The following is a 21,999-nucleotide window of genomic DNA, read 5'->3' as shown; positions in this document are numbered from 1 at the left end:
CCAGAGCTGGTGACTCTTCACGCAGAACCCCTGGCTGGAGCAACAGGGCTAGGTGGGAGCAGGCATGTCATGCCATGTGGTTTTGTAGAGTGGGACAGAAATGCATGGCTCTGGAGACACATATGACACGGTCGCCAGACACAAGGGGACACACTGTGACCCTTAGGTTAGATGCCTCTCCTTAGTTGGTCCTGGCCAATTATAGCCATATCCTCGTGCATGCTTTGACAGCTCCTCCTTCGCCCTCCCAGATGTCATGCAGTACTGACTGACACCTTTCTTTCCACTTCAGTCTCCCCCAGTCCCTGAGCCAGTTCTGGCCAGAGCGGTGAGACCAACAGTAAAGGTCCTCGAATTCATCCTAACAAAAATTCTCTGTCTTGGTATGAGCCTAGATGGACATGCTCTGGCCCAGGACCTGGGCCTAGGCTCCTATTGCAGAATCCCAGAGCCACAACTGTGGTAGGCATCCCAGGCATGACTGGGTTCCTGGCTCCCTTGTTATCCTCCAAACTCTCAAATTCCTCTGACTTCCTGTTATTCCCTGGCTTCTCCATAGAGTGAACTAACAGTGATTATTTACCTGGGACCTTCTGTGGCCATATTCAATTCCCTTGAACTTGGCATGCTCCGTGGAACCGAGCCCAATATCACACAGTATCCATCCCAGAACCCAACCTGACACAGGGGTCAGTAACCATTCTAGCTGACCACTGGCTTCCCTTCCTTCAGACCCTCTGAGGTTCCAATATGTTTTTCATTAAGACCTTTTAAAATTATTAAATACTGGAAGTAGCCATGGAAAATAAGATGACTTGACAACTTTGTTCCAGATTTGTGGAATTCCATTCGCCCTGGATGTGTATATCCTCAATTTTTATCCATAATTTTCCATGTGGGAAAAAATAAAATAAAATTTAATGGCCTATGCTAGTGAGGAGTCAGATATTAATCATGCTTGAGGGAAAATATTACCTGGAAATCAAATAAATTTTCACATAGAAATATACATTTATTAAGGGAAATGTGAAGCAGGCTTGTTAAGAAAAATATAGGATGAATAATTTGCATCATATCTTAGTTTGGAATTGATAATGAGAATATAGATCATTGCACACATTCCCTTAGCATAAGGCACACATCTCTGATGTTTCTTAATATAGAAAAGCAAAACGTTTGATACCACTTGCTCTTGTTCCTGTTCCAGAACATTCTGTAGTAGTTTCTGCTTGGTACTAAATTCTTGGTGCAGGCTTTCCCATTTCATTCTCATCTGGTCTTCTGCAGATGATTTCTCCCCTTCCATCCCCAACTCCTGGGATAACACATCAGGTTTTTCGCTATTAGAAGAATAAATAGTCTAAGTTTACAATGTGTACAAAAAAGCAACGAGAGAGGTCACATTGTGTGTCCTAGGCCTGAACTCACAAACTGGAGCAAGATTACTTTGGTCATTAGCTATGCTTTAAAAATATAAATTGAAACAGAAATACAGAGACTACAAACAAGTATAGTCTTATTCACAATTTAACTGTGAGCATAATGAATATTTAAAAATACATTAATAAAAACTGAGTATTGAACTGTAATATTTAGAAACAAAAACTGCAGTATGATTATGGAGTGGCATCCTTTGATATATAGTCTACAAATTAGTTCAAAACCCTGAAAAATGTTAACTCGTCTTTGAGAGGTTTCACCATGATGTGAGCCTACAGAATGTCAGGACATGCGCTGGAAGGACAGAGCTTGGGGGAAGGAGGGGACCCTGAGAAACTGTGGCTTTGGAGTGAGCATCTAGATCAGAGCCCTCTCTAGAGGCAGGTGTGGCTCAGAATAAGGCACCTGCCTAGCATGAGTGAGGCCTTGCTCCCTCCTTAGCACGGGAAGCGGGGGAAAGGAATCCTGCTCCAGCACATTGCATTTGTGACCCTGAGTAACATGTTACTTCCTCTGAGACTCAACTGTCTCACCTTACAAATGAAGACGGTATCCATCTTACAGAATTATGAAAGTAAGATAACAAATACATAATGCCTACAGCCCTATGGGGCAAACAACAGCCACTTAATAAATGCAGCCTAATAAAAATGATAATGGTGAAAATAATAATCGAGGGAGCTGAAGTTCTGATATTAATGTGTCAGGAGGTATTTTGAGGACCTGACTAGAACCGTGGCATCTGGAAGACATATGAGCTATGAATTAATATTTTGACAGTGCCTTTTGCTTGAGTGGAAAGAACTAACAAGTTCATTGGCAGCTAACTAGTTCATTGGTAGTGACCCTGAAACCAATTTTTTTTTCAGAGTATGTATAAATACAGGAGTGTCTCAGGTAGGCCTTTTGAAGTAGGCCTTAAGATTCCACAATTCTGTGATGCAGGGATTCTATTTCTAGCATATAACTCAGAGGATCTCTCCCATCTATTGGAGACATGCTAGGTACTTCCAATATGAGTAACAGCAAAGAAAGGGAAGGAAAGAAGGCTAAAACAGCAGTGAGCAGTTAAAATGTGGCACTATGTTTTGACATGGTTGAGCTAAGAAAATAACATTGAATGAAAAAAAAGATAAAACGGTACAGATGCCTCTAGTTGAGGGTTTGCAACAATTAGTCTCTGGATTTTTCTGTTTTTTTTTAAGAAAGAAAAACGTTTTAAAGTTCTTATGAAATTAAATCTCTTCATTATGTTTTCTTTTTATGTTTGCATAAAAATTTATCATAAAACAGGGGAAGAATTAAGATCCATATTCTTATATTTAATAATTGACACATGTAAAAAAACAAAACCAGCAGCAAATTAGTTTTCAGTTAGAACACAGCCTTTCGCTACCCCCAAGGAAAATATCCTTTCCGTTCACATTAATATCAATAAATTTCCAGTGGATTTTCTTAGGAGATTTGAAAGGAGCCCTCTATTAAGACCACATTTCATGCAGGTGCTGCTGCTGCTGCTGCTTTCTTTTGTTTAAATTAGAGCATTATAATTATATGCAGTGTCTGGTTCATTTTGACAAAATCATACATGCAAGAAATTTGATTTCTTTATATAGTAAATTTCTGAGTATATAAAGCAGGTCATGCCCTTCCTACAGGGGCATCCCACACAAACCAGTTCACATTTGACAGCTGCAGAAAATCAGCAAATAATTATAAGACTTAACAAATACAATGAATATAATGAAAAATGAATATTTTCCCTCTAGAAATGTTACTCTGTTCTAACCTAAAATACAATTTTTCCTTTGGTTTCTAGAGATCACTTAATTTATGATTATTTGGTTGGTTGGTCCCCAGGGACTTGAAAGAACTGACTGAACTAAAATCAACTACCTTTAAAAGTAAGTTTTCAAAGGAATTTGTGTAAAAGAATTTATATAGGTAAAAGAATTTATCAGCAGTCTTCAAAGCGAATCTTGTATAGAAAGCCTATACTTCTCTACGAATTTCTTTTAAAAATACTTTTATATTTGAAAAGAGCAATTTCCAGTTGTTTGTCTCTCATTTGGATTCTTTCCAATGCTGAAGGTCAGGGAAGGAAAAAAAAAAACATGGCAAAAAAATTGCAGAAGATCTCAGCTACTTGTTTTTTGGAACTATACACATCTTGAGGATGAAATGTGTGCACGGGCTCTTTGTAAAAATAATGTTGTGGAAAGAAACAGAAAACTGCAAGGGATAGGCAAACATCTTAGAGGAGTCGGAAACAGAAAATGCCCAGTGAAGGCAAGTCTCAGTGGAGACGGGTTTGCTCCAGACACAGATGTACCTATTTATGACCTCATCTGCTCTTGTTTTCTTTTGTTCCCTACCCCCCATTTTTTTTTTTTTGTGCAGTGCTGGAGCATGAACCCAGGGCCTTGTTCATACTGGGCAGGTGCCCCACCATTGAGCTGCACCCCCAGCTCCTTATTACCATCTGTAAACATGACAAGAGATGTTTTTTAAAAATCCTCATGTTTTGGTCACAATTTTTACAGCCCAACTACAAATATCATTGTCACATTCATTTATATTCTTTTAAATTGACATTTCTTAACCATGTCACTATTTTTGGTTTCTTGGTTTTACTTTCTTGTCTTGCATTCCTATGTACTTTATCATAATATCCCTATTGCAAATGCATCTTGTCATTTATCCTTTATCACATGCCTTTGAAATTCATATATGTATATATGTGTTTGAAATTCAAATACATATTTACTCATTTTGATTATTTATATATGCATAATATTATAAAATCCGGGAAATACTTAATATCTATATTTAGTAATATGTGTATCTACATCTATGTATATGACCAGCACTAATGTGACAGTCAGCAACATTCTGTCAGCATTGATTAAATATAAAGAATATTTAATATATAAAGAAGTTTTTTTTTAAAAAAAAAATCTCCCCAATCTAAATGGGAGGCAATGCAGAATGAATTCTTTTAAAAAGTCATATCATGTGCACATATAAATATACCAAAGGGGATTTCACCTTTAAGTATCAGTAAAAAGAATCAGTCAAATGTAAATAAATAGATTAGATAAGTGAAAAGAAGTCTAGAAGAGGAAGGGGTACAGGGGAGGGGGGAGGGAAAAGGAGGGAGGGTCATGAACTGAAATCAAATTCCATGCATGTAGAGTGTGTCAGGATGAGCCCAATGCTATGTATAACTGTAAAGCTCTAAGAAAAAACATTTCCCATCTGCCCTCACCAAAGTTAGTTTGATTTATCCACATTCTGTCTTGGTTTATATCCACATATACATTACACTTTCAATTTTAATTCACATTTTTGCCTAGTATCATATACACATTTTATGATACTGTTAAGTAACTTTTAGTTTTAGGTATACATTTACACAAATTTTCTTTAGTTTTTTTTTTTTCCATACCAGTGAGCATTTCTGCCTTTTCAATTATTTGGCATTATTAATATTATTTCAAAAATCACCTTCATAATGTACATACTTTCTCTTTCACATTATATCCCCTGGGGGAGGGGAAGAACATTCAGAAGTGTAAAACAAGGTCAAAGTTATTTGTGGAAGGATACTCATTAATCACAGCCTGTAGCACACACAAACACAAAGTTTTTGTTGAAACCTTTTCTAGTTTAAGTTATCCTATATATCTTCTTGTTTGATAGTTTCAATTTTTTTGTTGCTGTTGTTGGTATTGGGGATTGAACCCAGGGTGCTCAGTGTTCAATGAATGGGCTACAACCCCAGTTCTTTAAAAAAAAAAAAATTATTATTTTGAGAAAGGGTCTCCCCAAGCTGATGAGGCTGTCCTCAAATTTGCAGTCCTCCCGCCTCAACCTCCTGGGTCCCTGGGATTTCAGGCATGCGCCAACCACCCAGTTTCACAACACTTTTGTGATGATGGCTGTTGTTTGTTATTTGAATTCTTCACATGAGCAACCCGAGGCTCAAAGTTGAGGGATATTTCCCAGGTGATAGCTCTGGAACTGGAATAAAACTCAGAGCTGACAAAAATTACAGCTATCCCACTATGTTGCAATACCTTTACCTCCCTACCTTTCTAATCAAATTCTGAAACTTGGAAATTCTCCAACTTCCTTCAGTTTCCTTTAAACATTTTTCTGTGTTTAAGACTTTCAAAGTCTCCACTTCAGACCCATTCCAAGCTCAAGGACTTTACAGTAGAAATTACAGAAATTGACCCACAGAAAAAAGTCCAGATATTTTAGAGAGTACATACTTTTTTTTTTTTTTTTTAATGTGGATAAGGGAAGATAAGCTCTTTAGGGGGAAATGCTCTGCAGTCACATATAATTCACTTAGAAACATTATACATCCAATTTTCTAATGCATTTCCTATTTGATTTAGAAAATAAACTTATGAGCATCTTCTTTAGACAGATGTGCTCAGAACATGGGAAGGTGAGCAAAGAAATTAGCCATTACAGTTACTGGTGAGGCTTGTGCTTTGCAATAAATGCTCAGCATGCAAGTACATTTAGTATTCTAAAGTGAAAACAAACGACCACATTTTTCATAGAACATTTGAAATAAAATTTTGAATGAGCTGATCCCATTTCTTCCAGTGTCGGAGAAAAACAATTAGAAAAAGAGAAAGTTGACGTGTTCTGAAACATACCCAAGGTCACCCGAGGCCTCTGAGGCTGAATGTTGGGTCAGGATCTCCTCTCCACGACTGGCTACTGAGCGCAGGAGGCTCTTCTGTTCGGCTAATTCTTGTTCCAGCTCCTGATCAAGGGAGAGGACAAATGCAAACACTTTTTGGTCATTTCATAGTCATTGTTGAGGATCACGGATCTGTTTAGAAAATTCTCAGGGAACTTTGGCAGTAAGCTTTAAATTTTTGCAAATTACATAAAAGGTATGATTTCAAGATAGAATTTAGATAAATATTCAAACATATCTGAATTATATAGTTTTCTTTTGCTTTGATAAAAGATATTTGCAAAAGCTGGGTCAATCATTGGGAAAATAAAATTTTACTGGACAATTGTGCCCTCTAGTGGCATAGAGTGAACTTTCACTTTTCAAAAACAAAAACAAACAAACAAAAAAACTGCTTGCCAGAACAGATTCTTGAAAGCACCAGCTTTCTTTATTCTTCACTTATTTTATTTTTTAATTTTTTTGGCAATGCTAGGAATGAAGTCAGGGCCTCAATAAAGCTGGGCAAGTATGCTTTTGCTGAGCTAGACCCCCAAACTCTTCTATTTTGTTCGGAGACAGGTTCTCACTAAATTGCCCAGGCTGGCTTTCGACTTGATTCTCCTGCTTCAGCCTCCCAGCTGCTGGCATTGCAAGGGTGTGCTACCACACCCAGCTCACTACTGTGTAAATTGGATTATCAACGGATTTGGTTTCATCTTCATTATTTGCAGGAGACTCATTTGTACTTTGGGAAAATCAAACATTTTAATTTGCCCTTTATACAATGGTATTATCAAGGACAAAAAAAAATCTTATTCATAAAACTCAGGTGTTTCACTAGGTAACAATTTACAACACGTTTTCTGATGGTGGTCTACTAGAAAGTAAAAATAAATGACATTTCTTTGAAACAAAAAAGAAACATGAAATTCAGATTTCCACCAATTCCCCAAGACCTTCCTGAGTTTAGTTTTGTTTTCTTGCAGTTCTGCATGCTGAACCAGGGACCAGCAGCATGTGAGGCAAGCTCTCTACCACTGAGTCACATCCCCAATTTTTACTGTAATAAAGTAGATTCAAATGAGGGCTAATCTAAAAGCAGAGGTGGGTTATAGTTGAGTTATAGTGAAGTGGGTTACAGTTGAGTTATAGTATTTAACTTAAAAACAAGATTTCCTGAAAGGCTGCCCTCTGAAATAACGATGGTCATGAGTAAGGACATTGAAAGGTTAATCGCATCTTGCTTCATTCAAAGCAACTGGATTTTAGTAAAGAAACAGCATTTCCCTCCAGGTCTTTCCTTGGCAGATCTGTGGGCTAGTGAGGGCAGGAGGAGCTTTACTTTCTGTTGCTGGAGACTGTTCTGCCTCTGGTGGGTCCTTGTGTTTCGAGCTTGAGCCAGCCATTCCTGCACACCGGGGCTCTGAGTGGCCGTGAGGTCAACATCGCTGTCCTCCTTCTCTTGGGCGGCTCCCTGCTTTTAAGGAGGCAGAAATCAAAGGTCATGCTCTCTACAGGAAAATCTCCACCAAAAAATGGAGAGAATGCTCTTTTAGTGTGGTCTGTATGATAACCAAAGCTGCTCTGTTTGGATGTGAAGCCACATTCTTAAAAAGACAGTAACACAAAACCCATCTAATTTATGGCATTTTCAGGATTGAGAACAATAAACAGATGGTTATGCCCAGAAATATTTGAGGGGAAATCCATGTGTTTCCAATGTGGTCACCGGATATTATTACAGAATTTCTTTTCACAAAAATATAATGCTAGATCCTTTTATGATTTTAAAAAAATAATACAAAGGTAAAGTGTTACTCAAATGATCATTATACACTATAATTCACTGTCTCTCCTGTGAAAGTCTCACCTTTTCCCTTCTCTAGGTCACATGACACATACCATGCAAGACATGGCAGGTACTTGCTTCCCAAAGATTTTTCTAAAAGATTATTTATTTATTTCTGTTTTGGTAAGGGGATGGAACCCAGAGGAATAAAACCACTGAGTTACACCCCCAGCCCTTTTATCTTTTATTTTGAGACAGGCATCTTTTTGTCATTTATTAAGTTGCTTAGGGCCTCACTAAGTTGCTGAGGCTGGCTTTGAACTTGATATCCTTCTGCCTCACCCTCACAAATCACTGGGATTATAGGCATGTGCCACCATGCCTGGCCTAAATGGTTATTAATCAAAGCGATCTCAATGTATTTGAGAAGAAGTCCATAGCCCTATAAGGTAAGATATCATACTCATGAATTCAAGAAGAAGTTAAGCTTGACTTTCAATTCCCATGGAAGAAAATTTATTGTCCCACAGAGACAAGGAGTCCAAGCGAGGGCTTCCCAAGGTGCCTGGGACTCCTCTGTGCCACCCTCCCACTCCAGGCTCCTGGACCCTTGCTCCAGGGCTGCAGGATGTGGTCGACCACAGAGAATGAGAATCCCAACACGTGTCACTAGGCAGGGACTCTCCCAGACACTGGATTTGACAGGCCTTCAACATCTAACCTGTTTGGGCCCTAGAGTTGAAGTGGTTCTAGAATCCTTGATTTTTGAGTGTCTGCTGTTTACATAGTTATATTTAAAGATTGTTCTGTAGGACAAATACTTTGCTCAAGTATGAGAAAGCTTTAAGAGTCTTTTTCTCAAAGTGATTCCAAGTAGCACAATAAAAATATCATTTACCTGTGGGCAGGGTGGATTACAAACTCAAAAAATGAACTGAATCTTTAAAATGATTATTAAAGACGAGATCTCTGAGAAATGAGGTCCCCTCCCTCTGCTACACCACCAGGCCACCCACTGCTTTGATGAAGTCTGGCCAAGGACAAAGACAAAAATGTCCTTACACCTAGGCAAGAGTTCATCCTTCCTGCCTGGCTATTCCACGGGAATCTGAAAGGCGCCCAAATGCCGCAAATCACGTGGCTTCGGTCTGAACAAGAGCCTCTCCGCTCACCTGCATTTATGTCAAATGGTCAATTACGCAATTTTAATGTAACTCATTCGCTAAATACACACGAAGAGTCAGGGTTCCACAAAGCAGAGGCCAGACCAGGGCCCTGGCGGGGAGACAGACAATACCCGACCAAGAACAGCTGAAAAGCCAAGCTAGTGAGGGCTTCGAGGACTGGGCCAGAGGTAAAGGGGCAGAGAGGGCAGGGGAGGCTTCTCAGGATGGGAACTGCTCTGAGCCCTGAGTGAGCCCAGCAGAGACCCAGGCGGGCACCCCAGGCCCAGGAGCAGACGGCACAGACGACCTCTGAGGAAAGAAATTTGGCACACACAGAAGCAGCGAAGGGGCCAGTGTGGCTGGTCTGGTGGAGCAGAGAGTAGGATCACTGCTCAGGCTGTGTGCACAGAGCAGTGTCCCAACATCCATTCTGGAGCTGCTTGTCCCCCCTGGTTCTTCACCAAGTCTGCCCAGGGATGGGACCCACGTTTCCAACCCACAGAGGCCCGGCTCTCCCTCTTATTTTCAGAATTCTACACTCACCATCCCTGGGCTTGTTCACCTTTCTGATTTTTCTCACTGGAATCTCAGGATTAAATTGCAGAATGTGTGAGGGAATGGACTGGCCCTTCCGCTTCCTACCATGGGTGTTGGCACCTGGAGCTAAATGAGCTGAAGCAGTCAATCAAACGCAGAGGCAAGATTCTACCCCCCACCCCCACCACACACACAGCTCTCCCACATTGTTCTGAGCCCGTCCAAGTGAGCTGGAAAGTATTTCCTTTCTTTCAAGGTGATCCAATGTTCCAGGAAAAAAAAAAAAAAAAGTGGCTTAGTTAGAATAATGTTATGCCCTAAATCATGCTATTTGCATTTTGTAGGATTTTCAGAACGGGGGACTGATCACACCCAGTTCATTAAAATCCCCTTCCTCTCCAGTAGGAAGCGGGAAGGGGACCATGGGAGGGAGGGAGGGGCAGGGAAAGGGGAGCTCCTGGGGGTTGAAATCGATCTACTTTAGTTGTGTGCATATAAGAATATGCCACAATGAAGCTCACCCTTCTGCATTATTATTAAATTCAACTAATAATAATTAAAAGTAAACAATTAGAAAACTCCCCTCCCTCTCAAAGATAAGCAGTGACCTTCCGGAAGGCGGGGTGTTTGGGGTGCGTGGGTATTCTTCCACCCTGAAGCCCAGAATTTTCGACATGCAACAAGTTCTCTGCCCCCATCTCAGGGTGCTCCACCTTCCAGGAATAAGCTCCAAGAGTCTCTCAGGGCTCTTCCACACAGGGAGGAAGCAGTGGGTCAGACAGGACTGGAAGGGAAGGACAGGGCTGACACAGAGTGACCCTTTAAAGCCATTCCCATCAGAGCTGTTCCAGCTGGCAGGGCAGGGCCCCACCTGCTGGCATCTCCCCTGGGATCCAGGCCACTTCCTCTTGGCTCTTCTCTTCAGCAGAGGCTTGTTTTTCAGAGTCCAGCTGGAAGATTCCTTTGGAGACTTCTCACAGACCCAATGCCCACTAGCCCTTTTTCTCAGGTTCCTATCCTTCCCAGAATAATATGTCTAAATTCCTCACATCAAAAGTGTTGCAGAAACGGACAACTGTAATGTCAGCCCTAAGAACACGCTTTACATTTACATGCACGACGGACTTTTGGGATCTAGGACTTAGACCTGGGAAGGCTATCTTACTTGGCTCATGGAGTCCACAGACTCAGGGGAGAATAATAAACTAAGCAGCAGACGCACAGTGTGTGTTTTCTATGTGGTAATGTTGGATTTTCAGTCTGTGAAATTTTCTCTGATTTAGTAATTTTGAAACCTAAGAGTACAACCACAGGAAGCAAAAAATAAATAAGAATCCAGGTCAAATTTCATTTCCTTTCCCCATGGGATGAGGAGGCCCTGGCAGGAGAAATGTGATTTGGTAATTACTTTTTGTGAGGTGTGACAACAGTTTTCTCTGGGATCTGGGGACTAGGGAGTAAGGCAGCTTCGGTCACCAGAGCAGCACTGGGAAGGGCTACCTGAGTTGTTTATTTGGGAAATACTACAACAGTAACCACTTATGCCAAGAACATTCCTTGGAAGATTAGTAGGATTGGGAGATGCTGAACATTAAATAAGACATATCTCTATAAAGCATTTTATTATTTATAGAGGGCAAACTCTCTGCTCTTTTGATGTATGATAATGTGTGAAATGACCTATATTCTTTATAATGATATTGGGGATTGAACTCAGGAATGTTCCAGCACTGAGCTACATACCCAGATTTTTTCCCCCATTTTCATTTTTATTTTGAGACAGGTCCTTGCTAAGTTGCCGTGTCTGGACTCCAACTTGGGATCCTCCTGCCTCAGCCTCTCAAATTGCTGGGATTATTGGTATACATTACCATGTCTGGCTTGACCTAAGCTTTTTATGAATTCAAGACAGACTTGAATGTCAGCCCCAATTCAAGGACAGGACCTTACCAACTTCTGCATTCAATGTAGGATCCCCCTCCCCCATGACCATTAGCTAATTTCATATCTGAATTATTTTTTGTGTTCTACATAAAGAGAAATTATTCTTTTCATGGCACTAATAATGTAAAAAGGCTTACTTTTATTTCCATGGATGAAAAAATAACTTGAAAAGGCAAAATTCTTTTTTTAACCCCATTAATATTTTATATGCTAGAAATTCCATTAGAAGAAAGATGATAGAATTTACAGCTATTCTTAAAATAACCATTGACTGATTCCAATGCAGTAAAACACTACCACATTTTTACTGTCTACACATCACCCAGCAGCACCCTCAGGAAAGTTTATACTTGGGGCAGAGTCAGAACTTTATTCAATTTAAATAATTCCTGTGGCACTGAGCAGGATTTGCTGGGTGAGGGCCCATGGCCATGTCAGCATGCTCAGCCCAGCCTGGACCCATAGCATGCTGAGAGCACCTCTATAAATAATAAAATTCTTTCTTTATTTAAAATTTATTAAATTCTAAGTGGAAACAGCTGGTCATCACTGTCACATTGCTATGATTTCAGCATCTATTGTAAGCATTATTTGCATTAAAATCCTTAGGATAAACTCAGTGCTATAGTACACGCCTATAATCCCAGCAACTTGGGAGGCTGAGACAGGAAGATCTTAAGTTTGAGGCCAGCCTGAGTCACTTAGGGAGACTCTTTGTCTCTAAATTAAATAAAAAAGGGCTGGGGATACAGCTAAGTGGTAGAATGCTTGACTACCATGTTTGAGATCTTGTGTTCAAACCTCAAAACAAATCCTCAGGGCAAAAATTTTTTAACTTCAATACCATATGTTTTACATATTGCCATACTAGTGTCTGATGTGTTCTGCTGTGTAACCGATGTGATTCTGCAATCTGTATACGGGGTAAATATGGGAGTTCATAACCCACTTGAATCAAATGTATGAAATATGATATGTCAAGAACTATGTAATGTTTTGAACAACCAATAATAAAAATTAAAAAAAAATACCATATGTTCCTCTTATCTGGTTTTACTTCCTCTAGTTTCACTTGCTATAGTTGACCGTGGTTGAAAAACATTATTTGTGTTGGTTCTCCCTTTTATTAAAGTTTATTGTTATAAGTGTTCTGTTCTATTATTAGTAATTATTGCCAATTTCATACTATGGTGCCTTTTATTAAAAAAAAAATCACACCTTCTCACAGGTATGTACATATAGGAAAATCCTAGCATGCATAGGGCTGGGTTTCCCACCCCCAACTAGAGGTCTTGGGTCATCCCAGGGGAGAAGGGGGCACTGACATATTATCATCCCTAGTTCACAGATGAAGAAACTGATGATAAAAATGCTGCAGAAAGCTCAAGGTCTTTGGCCCAGGCCACCTAGTTAAGAACTGGTAGAACCAGGGTGCAGCAGCAGGATGGTGGTCCAAGAGGGACTCCAGGCTTATGGGGATGCTTTATCTGGCACCAAAAGAAACTATCATGTTAGAAATGTCAATATGTAAAAACCAGAGATTTTATAAATAAATCCAAATTTCCCATCTCTTGAAGAGCCATCAGCTCTAGCAACGGTCCCTGTGACTCCGGATAAGAGGAAAATGGGCTGCTCCTTAGATGTGAGACCCACTTGCCCAGGGCCTGACTGGGCCTGATCCCCTCATTTGAATGCCCTTCTCAGGTTCTGAGCCTTCAGATTGGTGGTCACTGATGTGAATCCCAGGGGGTACACAGGAGCATCGGCCACCCCTTCCTTTCCCAGCTGCTTGAGGTACAGGGCAACATGAGGCCACTGCATACCATGGCTAACCCACGTCAAACCTGGAACCTTCCTCTTCCAGTGGCTTTAGAGATTACATCACTACAGAGCACCAGGGAAACCCAAAAGGCATCACATGGTACAGGATAAAACCTTGAACAAAACTAACGGAGCTGTGCACTTTCACACTTAGAAATATCAGTCTAGTTTTGTGAAATTTGAATATTTTTAACATGTTTTTTACTTTAATTATAGTCAAGTTACATTTTGAGGAGGTAAATTTATCTATTTATTTTAATTTTTATTGGCATATTATAATTATATATAGCAGCAGGATTCACTGTGACATACTCATACACACCCCCAAACAGGATTTGGTCAACTTAATTTCCCAATAGCTCCCTTTCCCCTTTCCTCCTCCCCTGGTCCCCTTTCCTCCCTTTTTCTATGGTCTCCCTTCTATTATCATGAGATGCTCCCCTTTCCCCTCTCTCTCCTTTTTTCCCCTGTTTTTCTCTTTAGATTCCACATATGAGAGAAAACATATGACCCTTGTCTTTTTGAGTCTGGCTTATTTTACTTAACATACGGGTTCTAATTTCCATCTATGTTCTTGGAAATGACAGCATTTCATTCTTCTTTATGATGAGTAAAACTCCACTGTGTATAAATGCCACATTTTCTTTGTTCATTCATCTGCTGACTGACACCTAGTTGGTTCTATAACTTGGCTAGTGCGGACTGTTATGAACTTGGGTATGTGTGTACGGCTGCTATACCCTGATTTTCTTTCTTATGACTAAATACCAAGGAGTGGTATAGCTGAGCCATATGGTAGGTCCATTCCTAGCCTTCTGAGGAACCTTCATACTGATCCAGAGCCCCCATGCTAATTTACAATCTTACCAACAGTGCATAAGCACTCCTTCCCCCACCTCCCGCATCCTCCCCAACATTTATTATATTTTATTCTTAATGACTGCCATTCTAACTGGACTGAGATGAAATCTTAGTATTGTAATTAGTATATCACAATACTAGTAATTAGTATTAGTAATTTTGGTTTCCTTTCCTGGATTGACCAAGATGTCAAGCTTTTTCTTTATGTATTTGTTGACCACCTGTATTTTTTTCTTCTAAGAAGTATCTGCTTAGTTTATTTGCCCATTTATTTATTGGGTTGGTTTTGGGTGCTAAGTTTTTTGAGTTTTTTATATATTCTACATAAACTGTCAGAAGAGTACCTGGGAAGTATTTTTCTCCCATTCTATAGGCTCTCCATATTTTTTTTCCCCCGAAGGATGTAAGTTTAAAGGGAAAGTAGTATTTTGTTTTTATTGGCATTAATTTATCCAATAGAGAGTTCAAACCATCTTTTAACATGTTCATTGGCCATTTCTTTTTATTTTTGTTTGAGGTATCTCTTTATACATTTTGACCCTATTTCTATTAGGTCATCATATCTTAGTGACTTATACAAGATTTGTGAATTACATAGTTTCTTCCCTATTTGCCTGTCTTTTAACTTGGTTAATTTTCTTTCTTTTTTTTTTCATCAAAACATTTTTACTTTCATAAAGTAGTATGAGAAAAACTAAAATTCTGGCTTCAGGGCATACTGGCAGAAATTTTCTGTCTTATGTGATTAAAAAAAACAATACTTATACATAGGATGCATTTCAGGTTAATTTTTACATTTAAATCTTTAATCCATCTGTGATACATTTTTTTTTCAGTTTAGAAAAAAATGGAGGAGGAGCTGGGTATGGTGGTGCATGACTATAATTCCTGTGATTCAGGAGGCTGAGGCAGGAGGATCCTGAGTTCAAGGCCACCCTCAGCAACTTTGCTAGACACTGTCTCAAAATGAAAAATAATAAGGATTGGGGATGTAGCACAGTGGTAGAGCACCCCTGGGTTCAATCCCCAGTATCACAAAAATAAATAGCATAAAAGACCCAGCTTATTATATTTCAAGTGATTTGCCTATTTATTTATGGAGAGAGTCATGTTTTGTCTACTGACTAGTAATGCCACCCTAAACATTTATTATATTCCTCTATATGCCAGGATCCCTTTCTGGAATATTTATGCTGTTAAATTTTTACTTATATATTTTTGTGCCAAAGTCAAACTATTTTAATTTTGCAATATTACATTTTAATATATTAGAAACTCTTCATTTTCAGAACTTTATAGTAATTTTCTTCTTCTTTTTTTTTGTAATGGAAATTGAATTCTGGAGATTCTGTCTAGGGCCTCACACAAGCAAGCACTCTACAGCTGAGGTACATCTCCTGTTTTATAAAATTTTAAAAATACATATATTAATACAGGGTCTGGCTAAATGGCCTAGGCTGTTTTTGAACTTATGCCTCCTGTCTCAGCCTCCCAAGTAGCTGGGATTCAAGGCATGTACCACTGAGCCTGGCTTGTTTTTTGTTTGTATATATGAAAGTTACAGATTATTTGTTTATTATAGTACTGAGGATTATTTTTAACAAACCAATGATCTTCCTAAATTCTTCCATTGTTTCTAAAAGTTTTAAGTTGATTAGATTTGATTTTCCAGATCATATGATTAGCAAAAAACTGAAAAATACATACATTAGTTCAAACTGAGAAAATGTATTATCTTGCGTTATATTTCATCTTACACTGAGAAAATAGAAGACATCACAGTGAAATTCCCTCAAGTTTTCTCTACAGTATTTATGCCCTACCCTGTAAGAGCATTTGTACTCAAATATAAATGCTTTTCCTTCTCCTGATTTTTTTTTTTTTAAATTCTAAGTGGAGAGGGGTTGGTCTGCTGCCATCCATCACAGGGACAGCTATGAGGGGTAAGGGAAGGTACCACTGGTGAGGCCACAGAGCGGTGAAGACAGCATTAGAAGCAGGTGCAGGTGGGAGGCAGTTATCAGGCGTGCAAAGTACCTCCCCCCAGGCTTAGCAGGAGGGATAGGGGAGACTAGGCCCTTCCAGCTTCTCCCTCCTATACAAGAAAACTAGTCTTGCAATTTCACTCCTTTTTCATCATTTTTTTCATCTACTGGGTCATTTTTACCTACATGTAAACATGCCATTATTTTTCTGATCTTAAAACTAAACTTTTCTTGATCCCCTTCACCTTCCAGGGTGTCTCACTCATCCGTTCCCCTTGGTTGCAGAATTCCTGCAGTCAGCTCTATGCCCCGCTCCACCTCTCCAGTCTCTCTTCCAATTCAGAGAGCTCCGGCTTCCACCCCTGCCTGAAACAGCTGCTGCAGAGCTCACCAATGATCTGCATGTTGCTAAGCCCCGGGGCAGATCTGTCCTCATCTGCTTACACACAGCAGCTGATGGCCTCCAGGTGGTTTCCAGGAACAAAGCTCTACCTTCCTTACACCCCACTGGCTCTTCCATTTAAGTCTCTTTTGTGAGCTCCTCTGCCTCTTCCAACCTCTCAATTTGGACAGATTGAGGGCTCTAGGGCCTTCATCTTCTCCTATCCTGACTCCTTTGGGAAGCTCCCCAAACGTCATACCTAGGAGCACTACACAGAGGCTAACGGCTCCAGACCAGATCTCTGTCCTGAATTTCCACCACTACTTGACATTTTGATAGGCATCTTGACCTAAAAACAATCTGCTGACCCAGCTGGTCCTTCCTCCCCCAAATCTGCTCCTCAGAGAGTCTTCATCATCTCCATGACCCAGAATCTGACAAGTTCTGACACCTGCTCCTCTGTGCCATGATGACTTCTTCACTGGCCCCTCAGTTTCCACCCTGGTCCCCTATAACAGGTACAAGGTCATCATATCAGTGCCCTGTTCCCAGATACTCCAATAACTTCTCACCTTCCCGAGAATCAAAGTCAAAGTGCACAAGATGCTCACAAGGTCCTTCAGTCCCAGGGCCTCTTGCTGCCCATTTCTATGGTCTGAAGATGTATGTTTTCCCTAAATTTATACCTTGAAATCTATTTCCCAGGGTGGTGATATTAGAGGTTGGGGACTTTAGGCGACTACCAACAAAATTAGCTCCCCTATAAAAAAGAGCCCAGAAAACTAGATATTCCCTGCCACCATGTGAGGAACAGTGAGAAGACACTATCTATGAATCAGAGAGAGAGATCTCTCCCTGGATGCTGAATCTGCTGGCACCTTGATCTTGGATTCTCAGCTTTCAGAACTGTGAATAATAAATCTCTGATGTTTGTAAGCCACCAAATTACGGCATTTTTGTTATAGCCAGCCTAACAGGCTAAGACATGGTCTGATCTCATTTTCTACTGCTCTCCTCTTACTTACTCCTTTCCTCCCACACTGACTTTGGATACACTGGGAACCTTTGTACTTGCTTACCCTTTGCCTGGAACTCTGTTCCCTCACATTCACATGGTTCATCTTTCAGTGTAAACTTTGCAAAGATTCCTTAGCTACCCTGTTTAAAGCTGCAAATCCTCCCAGCCTTGCCTTTCCCTATCCTCTTGCCATTTGCTATGTCACCAGTAATTTTTTTATAATCTTGTTATATAATAATTCATTCTAATTTTATTTATTACCTGCTCCTTCAACCATAATCTCCTGAAGAGAGGAACAGATATAGATATGAGTTGTTTTTCATGCTCCTTCACTCCATCACATATAATAGTATCTGACACACAGTAACTTCTCAATAAATATTTGCTTAAGTTTTGCATAGGATGATAACAGTAAGTTATAGATACTAAGAAGAATGAAAATGCTGCATAATTATACTATGAAAGGTGCATGGGAGAAACTTAATGAAAGTTTTCTAAGGTATATTGGTCTGGAGGGAGATTAGTATATTAACTTAGAATTTATTAGATATGCAAGGTAAAACAGAGGGGATTAAAAACAAAAAAGATCACTCACTTAAAAATATGAATGTCAAAAACAAAGAATAATAGAACAGGATGAAAATAGAAAACAAAGAGTAAAATAATAAAAGCCAAAGAATCAGTAATCATGATAAACTTAATGGATAAAACTTGCCTTTTAATCCATTTTCATTATTAGGGATTTTCATTATTAAGTATTAAAAATCAAGAAAATATGACTAACTGTTCTTTATAAAAAAATAACCCTATAACATAAAAATACAGATAGGTAGAAATCAAAGGTAAGTTAAAAGATATTTTAGGCAAATATTACATAAAAAGCTATAGCAATATGACATGAAAATTACCACTAGAGAAAATTAAGATCCCTACACAATACGAAAAGGTTCATTTCACCTGGAATACATGATGTTTCTAACGTGTGGGCAGTTATGGTTTAGATGTGGTGCCCCCAAAAGCTCACGTGTAAGGCAATGCAAGGAGGTGGTCTGGAGGAGAAATGATTGAGCCTTAACCTAATCAGTGGATTAATCTCTGATGGGATTAACTGAGTGGTGACTGGAGGCAGGTGAGGTGTGGCTAGAGGAGTGGTTCGTTGGGGGCGTGGCTATGGGGTATATATTTGTATCCGACAAGTGGAGAGTCTGCTTTCTGATCACCATGTGAGCTGCTTCCTTTGGCCACACTCTTCCACTATGCTGTTCTGCCTCACCTTGAGCCCTGAGGAATGGGGCTGGCCTCTAAGAACTAAGACCTCTGAAGTTGTGAGCCCTCAAATAAACGTTTCCTCCTCTACAGTTGTGTTGGTCGGGTCATTTAGTCACAGCTGCAAAAAAGCTGACTAAAACATGGGCACCAAATAAAAGAGTCTGAGCATATATAAAGAAATGAAGGTGGGAGAAATAAAAAAGAAATGGAACCACGTCAAAGCACATCTACATCCATGACCTGTCTTTAAATTGGGGCATAATTATTTGTACTTTCTTTTCCCACAACTGCAGTTCTTATGTTGATGGCATCAAGTAATTCTAACAACACCTATTTTAAATGTGCTGAAGTCAGTGTAAATCACATAGCATGCTGACGGGTCAGTGTGGTAGGTGTGCATCCCACCCACCTCTCCCTCTCTCTATCACACACCTGAAGAGACGCTCCAGCAACCCTCTGCTGTGGGCCTGGCTGCCCTCACCTGGATGTTGAGCTGCTTGTCGTGCAGGGCTCTCTGCAGCTCCAGGAGGCTCCCCTTGAGGGTCCTCAGCTTCACTGCCAGCTGCTCAGCCTCATCCTTCGTGTGAGCCTTGCCCTCCAGCAACAGGTTTTCATTGTGGACGGACAGCTCCGATAAGGCCACCACCTTCTGTTCTATTTCCACCAGCATATTCTGGAACAAGAGAAATAAGGATGACATTCGCACATCCTGCCAGCTTCTGCAAAGACTGTTTCCCAAGGCAAAACACAACTGTCTTTAACCCAACGACCAGGCGTCCATGACGTTTCTGTCCTTTTCCCACAACCTTGAAGAACGGTTTATAGATTTTTTTAAAATTACCTAAGCTTTTGTAATTTTTCTCTTTTTGAGGATTAAATACTATACAAAAAAAAAATACAAAGGAAAAACCACATGGGAAGCACATTTTATATCACCAACACATAGGAAGAAAGACCTGCCTCAGTGTTACCACATTTTTATTATTTTATTATTTTAGTGTTAGATTGTGACATTAAGGATTAATAATATAAACAAATCACATGATGCACATTTTCCTTGCCAACTTTCAAAAGGGATCCTCTTTCAAAGCACTGCTTCTCTGGGTTGATTCTTCTCAGGTTGCTGCTCTAATTTCTGGTTTTAGCATCATGGATTTTATATATATATATATATATATATATATATATATACACTGAGGATTGAATGAGGGGCACTTAACAACTGAGCCACATTCCCAGCCATTTTTTATATTTTATTTAGAGACAGGGTCTCACTGAGTTGCTTAGGGTCTTGCTAGGTTGCTAAGGATGGCTTTGAACTCACTATCCTCCTGCCTCAGCTTCCCAAGCCACTGGGATTACAGGTGTGCACCACCACGCCTGACACATCATGGATTTTAAACTTACATTTCCAAAAACTTACATTTCCTTGTTTCTGTGACAACCCTAGTGCTATAGGATTTTCCTTTAAAATGAAAAATTAAATCCAGGTAAAAAGGAAAATAATCTCCTTTTTTCAAGGTAGAAGCTCTATAGTAAGAAAAACAGTATGGTATTAACACCAAAACAGACAGGAAGACCAATGGAACAGAATAGAAGACAGACAGACAAACCCACATGAATGCAGTTACCTCATACTAGACAAAAGTGGCATAAACATACATTGGAGAAAAGACAGCTTCTTCAAGTGGTGCTGAGAAAATTGGAAATCCATATGTAGCAGAATGAAATTAAGCCCTATCTCTCACACTGTACAAAACTCAACTCACGGTGGATTAAGGACCTGGGTATCAGACCAGAGACCCTAGACCTACTAGAAGAAAATGTAGGCCCAACACTCCATCATGTCAGCTTAGGAGCTGACTTCCTCAACAAGACTCCTAAAGCACAAGAAGTAAAACCAAGAATTGATAAGTGGGAAGGTATCAAACTAAAAAGCTTCTTTACAGCAAAGGAAACAAGAGTGTGAAAAGAGAGCCTACGGAATGGGAGAAAGTCTTTGCCACCTACACCTGAGATGGATCATTTATCTCCAGGATAGACAAAGAACTCAAAAAACTTAACACCAAAAAATCCAAATAACCCAGTCAACAAATGGGCAAAGGAACTGAACAGGCACTTCACAGAAAAGAAATACAATATATTGTTGAACACAGGAAAATTACATCAGATTTGTTCTACTCTCTTTCCTATTCCTATCCCCTCACCCTTCCTTCTTTCCCCTTTGCCTACGGTAAACAAATATATGAAAAAATGCTCAACATCTCTAGCAATTAGAGAAATACAAATTAAAACTACACCAAGATTCCATCTTACTCCAGTTTGAATGGCAACAATCAAGAATACAAGCAACAATAAATGTTGGTGAGGATGTCGGGAAAAGATATACATTGCTGGTGGGACTGTAAGTTGGTGCAACCACTCTGGAAACTCTGGGAAGCAGTATAAAAATTCCTCAGAAAACTTGGAATGGAACCAGCATTTGACCCAGTTATCCCACTCCTCAATATATACCCAAAGAATTAAAGTAAGCATACTATAGCAACACTGCCACATGAATGTTTATAACAGTTCAATCACAACAGCTAAGTTATGGAACCAATCTAAGTGCCCTTCAACAGACAAATGGATTTTTAAAAATGTGGTATATATACAACAGAATATTACTCAGCTATAAAAACATGACTTTATGACTTTTTCCAGTAAATGGAGACTATCATGCTAAACGAAATAAGCCAGTGTTGAAAACCTAGGGTCTAGTGTTCTCTTTGATATGTGGATGCTAAAATACAACAAGTTGGGGGAGAAAGAAGGACATTGGATTAGACAAAAGGGAATGAAGGAAGGGAGAAAGGATAGGAATAGGAAGACAGTAGAATGAACCAGACATAATTTTCCTACGTTTATATATAAATACACCACCAGTGAAAGTCCACATCATGGACAACCACAAGAATGGGAAGTAATATTCCATGCATGTATAATATGTAAAAATACACTCTACTGTCATGTATATCTAAAAGAAACACACACACAAAAATAATTACCCCCCTAGAAAAATTATTTTTACCTTTGTCAACTC

The 21,999-nt window shown here is 39.6% G+C and overlaps 1 protein-coding gene across 8 annotated transcripts in view; it reads right to left on the bottom strand.

Annotated features, from left to right (window-relative positions):
• The window catches only part of Syne1 (spectrin repeat containing nuclear envelope protein 1), a 421,786-nt gene that overhangs the window by 109,568 nt on the left and 290,219 nt on the right, over positions 1 to 21,999 (bottom strand). For 6 of the 8 annotated variants that reach the window (XM_076858120.2, XM_076858112.2, XM_076858113.2 and 3 more), the window contains 4 exons: positions 19,399 to 19,590; positions 7,488 to 7,622; positions 6,117 to 6,226; positions 1,184 to 1,340 (listed from right to left, as the gene is read on the bottom strand). In XM_076858120.2, the coding sequence (XP_076714235.2) occupies positions 1,184 to 1,340; positions 6,117 to 6,226; positions 7,488 to 7,622; positions 19,399 to 19,590 (594 nt within the window). The other 2 variants (XM_076858118.2, XM_076858117.2) reach the window with 2 other exon arrangements.

This window comes from Callospermophilus lateralis, chromosome 6 (genome assembly GCF_048772815.1).
Source record: "Callospermophilus lateralis isolate mCalLat2 chromosome 6, mCalLat2.hap1, whole genome shotgun sequence".
Taxonomy (NCBI): domain Eukaryota; kingdom Metazoa; phylum Chordata; class Mammalia; order Rodentia; family Sciuridae; genus Callospermophilus; species Callospermophilus lateralis.
The sequence above is the reverse complement of the archived record's forward strand: the minus strand, read 5'-3'. Positions and strand labels throughout refer to the sequence as shown.